Raw genomic sequence first — 6,399 nt, 5'->3', positions numbered from 1 at the left:
GGACAGCTCAGCATTGTGCTTGCTTCCACAAAGAAGTAAATGCTCCTAGGCAAGGACTGGCAAGCAAGCTTGGTCATAGAAAACCTGAGAGCCAAATTAATCGATTTAAAAAGTGATTGATTGATTCCTGCAGTGACATTTTATTAAAAAATAATCTCTTTGACTAGCATCCTTCAATAAATCTTTGTTTGGGCTGCTGTCATTCCTGAAAGTCATAGCGCAGAGAGGAGTGTATCCTATTCTAATGGGTAGAAAGAGGCACACAAAAGGTAGAGACAGTGATCTTCCCCAAACCTCAGCTCTGCCACCACATGCCAAGTCTTCTTGCATCCAGGGGAAACGCTCAAAAGCGGTAATGCTGAAAAGGAGCCTGCAGCTTCCCACTGCTCCAAACACACAAATTCTTTTTCATATCCAGGGGTAGGTTAATAGAACACGCTATTTCACTTTGCCCGTTTCCCTTCTGCCCCATTTCTCTTAGTTGGATTGTGCGATCTCTGGAGCAGGACTATCTAGCCACACAGATTTTTATTGCCACCCGGGGAAAAGCTATGTAAGTATTGCAGCTTTTGGTCCACACGCCTTCCCTCCAGGCAGCCATGCTCCTCATGTAACCATTCAGTGAAGTGGTAAGACACCAGCTTTGATTATTACCCCAGCTATGGGAGAATCTGTACTGCGCTGAGCTCTCTGCACAGACACCAGATAAATCATTGGTGTTCTCCTTCCCCACAATTGTGAAGAGCTCTTCCTCCGCAGGCCTTGAGGTCCTTGTCACAGAGAAGCACAGAAGGGGTCAGGAAAAGATTTTAGCTGAAAATACCTTACGAGAAGAGACCTTTGGTGTCTTTCCTTTGTAAATGTGGAAGCTACATAGTCAGCATTTCCATTTACAGTCTGATGATATACAGTCAGACAAAAGTTCTTATAGGAAATAGATTGAGGTGATCATTTGGAAGAAGAGAAAAAGGTACTTTTGAAAACACATCTGTTTCTTTTAAATTTCATTTTTCTCTTGAGCAACTCGGCTGCCAACCACAGCATTTAGTCCCTGTCGGGCAAGTCAGCTCCAGCCAGAACATCTAAGTACAGCAAAGAGTTTTGTTGCATTGTTTTTGAAATCAACTATTGTAATCACTAGTGAGTAAAGCATCTGGTAACATGGTGCTTTTTTGCAGCAGAGTAGGTTACTTTCAACATGCCCTCACTATCACCAAGAAGCGGCACCATACGCATTTCAACGACACTAAGTTACAACTTAAAGACACTTGCATTAAAGCAGCTGCATCTCCTCTGCCCAGAGGATGTTCTCTTGGCAGACGCCATAGAAACGACAAGTCCTCAAGCAGGAATTACACTACAAGATGAAGAACACTTTGGCTTTATTACACCATGAAAGAGCATAAAGCCAAGAGACAGTCAACCAAAATAGTGAACAGAGCACATTTAGCGATGAGCAAACCCTGCTGAGTTTTCGTGCACATCCATCAATTATGCTTTACAGACCAGTTCTTTGCAACAGGACTATCAGCCACTGCCACAAACCATCACGTTTTGCTGAGTAGCACTGATACATTGCTGAGCCCTTGCTTCCACATAGCAGGCTTCACATACACACAAATTATTCATTTTCTTTTACTAATACCGAAACAACTGTCAGCATTTTCAGCTGGATAAATCCCTTCCAGTCACTGTCCTGTGTTAAACTCATTGCTGCATTTAACGCTACTCACAGCTGTATTTCAGTTAAGAGCAAATTAGTTCCTGCACAGGCTAGTTTGCCAAAGTCCCTGGGAGCTCTCAGGCCATCAGATGCTAAACAGGAAAATATTGCAAAGAATTTAAAAAAAAAAATAAAAATAAAAAAAGGCTAAAACACAGAATCCCTTACCTGCTGGGAACTGTGGAGGCACAGCCAAGAGCAGCCTGCTGCAATGACCATGTTGGGGCCAAAAGAGCTCAGGTTTGCCAAATTTAAAGCCTCAGCCCCAGCAAGGCATGCTGGGAGAGGGAGAAATCCTCTGAGCATAGTGGGGTGCATGGGAAGAGGGGACAGCAGCACTTGCAGAAGGCTCTGGTTCTGAAGCACTCTTGAAGATGACTTTTGTGGAGGTCGGAGGTTGAGAAAATTAGATCTGAGCTGATTTAATCACAAAGAGAAGTTTATTCGCTGAAATGCAGCTCCAGCATGTGACAGATGGGTACCCCCAGCTTCCCTAGGGGCCAGCCTCCATGCAGCCAAGCACCGCAGCTCTTCCTCCTCTCCTGACCACGCATCAGACCCAGGCAGGCAGGGTGAGCTGTGATCGGCTGCTCTGTCTGACCCGAGTTGGCAGAAGCACTGTGGGATCAGGCTGCAGCTGGCATGACTGTCACACGTGTCCAGCCCAACAGCCCTTCTCTGCATCATGTCATGAGATCTTGGAGGCATCCTCCTTCCCATGCATAACTCGGTCTTGGAGGGAAATTTGAATTTTGAAATGTGTGAACCTGGCATGATCCCACAGGGGCCTGATCCTGCCATGGTTGTCCTAGTGCTGCCCATTTAGAAGGCATCCAGGTGATGTGCTCCCTGGGGGAGCTGCCTTTGGAAGGCCCTTCTCTGCCCAGGGTGGTGAGGAACCAGGTTCTCCAGCTAACCATGCTCTGTTTCTGTCAGGACAGTAGTGAGGTAGCAGATGGAGCTGGCCCCTGGGATGAAGAAGTCACCAAGTGGTGGGGAGAGTGGAGCTCCTGGTCCACCTGCTCCCGGTCCTGTGGGGGAGGCGTGATGTCCCGGGAGAGGCATTGCTTGCAACAGAGGTGAGTTGTGTCCTGGCCCTGTGCCCTTGGCCACGCCTCAAGCACCAGGAGGGAAATAGGGTGCCCCCAGCTTGCATCTTTGGGCCAGACCTCCTGAGTTTGCATCGTCATCCCTTCTCTCTTCTGCAGCCACTTGGAAAGGAAGGCAACTGTTGCCTGTGGGGTAGATGGTGAGCAGGCAGTGATGGGGAGGGCTAATGAGGGAGAAGCACACAGCAGTGGGGCAGGCAACAAGCCTGTTACTCAGCCTGGCTCATCTGATGGGGAGCAAGGGGTTGGTCCCCTCTTGGGGTCTGCAAGAGACTTGAAATGACAGGGTTGTGGGCTGGAGAAGACTAGCTTTATGCCTCTTCCTTTTTCTTTCACAAACCCTTGTTTACCATGGCTACTCTGACCAACCTAACCCTGATTTGTAGCCAGTTCCTGTGCTAAGGATGTGGGTACATATTCCCAGACGCCTTCTGAGGACTTGATTTACTCCTGGCAGCAACCAGCTCAGCCACATCTCAGCAATTTCCCCTCCTTATTTCCTGCAGAGCTTGCAAGTCTTTTTCCCTCTGTCATTTATCTGGCTGTCACCTGACAGCATCTCCTTTGTCCCCTATAGCCACATTTGTCCCCTGCAGCTGCTACAGTCCTGGTATTGGTTGGACAGGGTTTGTGGGAGTGGGGAGAGCTGGAGAACTTCAGCTGCCTGAACTCCTGCTGTCCCCTCGGGGTCACCTTGCCAGCAAGCCCTCCTCCTCCTTGGGCACCTCAATAACCTGCTACTCCAGACTCCTGAGATGTTAATGAGAGCCCACATCCTGCAGCACAGCAAGCCCGTGGGGGCTGCCTGCTCCACATTCGGCCCCTTTCCCTTCTGCATGAATGCACTCCTGAGCAGAGGAAGCTCAAACTAGGGCCCCCACCTGCTCTCCTTCCTGCAGCAGAAAACTCCTTTTATGTGGGCTGGTTGGCAGCACGGTGAGGGTCCAGATGTGCTGCAGTACCTTCCGTCTGGACATGGCCTCCCTGCTAAGTGGGCTTGCCAATGTCTCTGCTGCTGCTCCTCCTCCCCAGCACGCTGTGGCCATCATGGGAGAGCAGTGGGAAACAGAGGGCGGGAGGGAGCCTGGGGCTGTCCCACACCCCCACACAGCCAGAGCAGGCCGTCTGCCCTTTGCCTGCTGCCAGAAGAGAGATTTTTCTCTCCATTTGGCATCTGCTCTATCCTTGACTTCACAGCTGGGGAGGGGAGGGCTTTGCTGTGACATTTTACTCCAGGGTTCAAGCCTGAATTTAAAAAAAAAAAAAAAAGGCCCAATGTAAAACCCAGCCAAAAGTTTTCTGCGGCTTTAAGGAGAACGGCTTAAGTGTGAGCCAAGTATGCCCACAAAACAATTCTGCCTGAGTCTGAAGGCAGCCTCTGCTTCAGCTGAAAGGAATGGCAGTTTTCAAGCCTTTTGGTGCAAATTTAGGCTTTGCCTGTATCATGTAAAGCATTGCTCTGCAGTACCTCTGGCCAGTCCAGCTTGAATATGGCTATGGGGTTCTTCATTACACAGTGCAGCCAAAGTTCCCAATACATTGTCTGCTGCTGTTCTTTCCGCAGACCACATTGCCTTAATCTGTGGTCTCAGCCATTCTCCCTACGTCTTCCCAGCTTTCAAGAATTTTTTTGCCTTTTCATCAAAGACTCCAGTATCCCTTGGATCACTCCTGCTGGCCATAGCAGGAGAAATTCCCATGGTTTTGGTCCCTCATCTGCACCAAGCCTTTTCTGCTAATCTTTTGAGGTGGCCAGTCCCTATGAGAAGTGCCATCTCACTGCCTACTTACTGCACAGTGAATCCTGAAATCAGCTGCCCTGGTTGCTGCAAATCCTGGATGCTTCCATGGGAGTGATGGATCCTGAGGGTCCCTTTATCACATGAACTCTTTTGGAGCTCAGAGGTGAAGGGACGCAGTGGTGGTGATAGTGCAGTTGCTCCCCGTCTGCCCAACCTGCCCCAAACCTAGAGTTGTCTAAAATCACAGTCCACCTAAAAGCACTGAAAATGTGTTTTAGAGGAGTTGTTGGCTAGTCTAGATCCAGAAAGCTTTGCTCTGATAAAATGCCCACTTTGCTTCTCCCCGTTAAGTCAGGCCTGACTTCTCTGTCATCCTCAATACCTTAGTACTTCACAGACCTCCAGCTCATTTTCTTTGCAGGCTCCAGATGCCCCAGGGAACAAACAGCACCATGTGTGTTGGTCAAGCCAAGCACTACCAGCTGTGCCAGCAGCAGGTGAGAACCACTTCAGTACTCACTGGTCCACACTGGGGGATGTGGGCCTCAGGGGGATCTCATTTGGAGCTGGAAGAGCAGCAGCTCTCAGGGTGCGACTGGTCCATCAGAGGAATGCAGACAAGGCGTACAATCCACTCCTGGAGTGGTTGATGGTGTGCCTTTGAAGATGTGGGAGATGGGCTCTACTCTTTGGGACTGAGAGGTGGGGGAAAAGGTTGTAAAACCATATTTGTTGTGAGGTGGGACAAAGGTTTTCCAGTATGCTTTTGCCTTTGCTGGAAGTAATTTTTGTGGGACTGTGAAATACAGCTGTCTGAGGGGCCCTTGGCAATGGAGGCCTGGCCTTTCTGCCTGTATTACAGCACCTTGAAGTCCATCACTGATTCCTTCCAGGGTGGGCAGGGCATTTTCATCCTCCAAGGATGCAGGAGGGACAAGCAGCTGTCACAACCATGGCTGTGACACAAGGAGCTTTTGATCACATTTATTTCTTCCATAGTCCTGCCCAGCCAACACAGCAAGCTTCAAACAGCAGCAGTGCTCCAGTTTCAATGCCAAAGCCTTTGGAAAGCGCTACTACCACTGGATGCCCCTCTATCCAGGTGCGTTTTCACAGCTTCATGCAAAAGATCAGGGTGAGAAAACACCCACAGGATCTTCTCAGGCAACAGGAGAAGGGGAAGATCCTAGGGGACAAGGGATGGATGCTCCTGGCTGGTCTGGAAGTGCTTCCCTGTGCTCCCTGCTTTGGAGAAATCGTTCCCTGTCTCTTCACAGAACCGCTCCACCCAGCCAGGCCTTCTCTCTCACCACGTTGCTCCTGTTTTGGATCCTACATCAGCAAGCACTGGTGGGCAGACAGTACACAGGCTTCTCTGAGTTGTCTTGGCTAACCAGCAGTCATCTTGGAGAGTGGGTGTTCATGCTCTTTGTGCCTTCTACCATTTTGGCTGCCTCTGTCACCCAGCATGCTTCCCACTGGACTGGTGGTGGGTTGTTCTGAGCAAGATGCCCATCAGTTTCCTGCACAGGCAAGACAAATTCCTTCACATGGGTTGCTAGGTGGCCCTTGAGGCTCAGATTCAGCTCACCTGAGATATTACCCTCTTTCTGGACCCGCTTGTTTTTCTCTTTCTATTAGCTGCCAAGGAGACATAAAACATCTGCATCTCTAGCTTCAGTTGCTCAGCTGGATGGAGTGTAGCTGGCCACAGCCCCACACAGTCAGTACCCCTTTTACAGGTCTTACTTGCTCTTGTATATTTGTGTGTGGCCTGGGATCTGCTGATACAGATTCCCGTGTCTGGCACAGGGGTTGGCACTGC

The 6,399-nt window shown here is 49.6% G+C and overlaps 1 protein-coding gene across 1 annotated transcript in view; it reads left to right on the top strand.

Annotated features, from left to right (window-relative positions):
- Positions 1–2,563: 2,563 nt before the first annotated feature.
- Positions 2,564–6,399, top strand: part of LOC104132085 (ADAMTS-like protein 2) — a 14,922-nt gene continuing 11,086 nt past the window's right edge. The window contains exons 1-3 of the mRNA XM_035900738.1: positions 2,564–2,802; positions 4,996–5,071; positions 5,574–5,676. Of these exons, the coding sequence (XP_035756631.1) occupies positions 2,564–2,802; positions 4,996–5,071; positions 5,574–5,676 (418 nt within the window). The remainder of the gene's footprint in view (positions 2,803–4,995; positions 5,072–5,573; positions 5,677–6,399) is intronic.

Source organism: Egretta garzetta, unplaced genomic scaffold (assembly GCF_000687185.1).
Source record: "Egretta garzetta isolate BGI_Z169 unplaced genomic scaffold, ASM68718v1 scaffold598, whole genome shotgun sequence".
Taxonomy (NCBI): Eukaryota; Metazoa; Chordata; class Aves; order Pelecaniformes; family Ardeidae; genus Egretta; species Egretta garzetta.
This window is presented reverse-complemented; position numbering and strand designations above follow the sequence as displayed.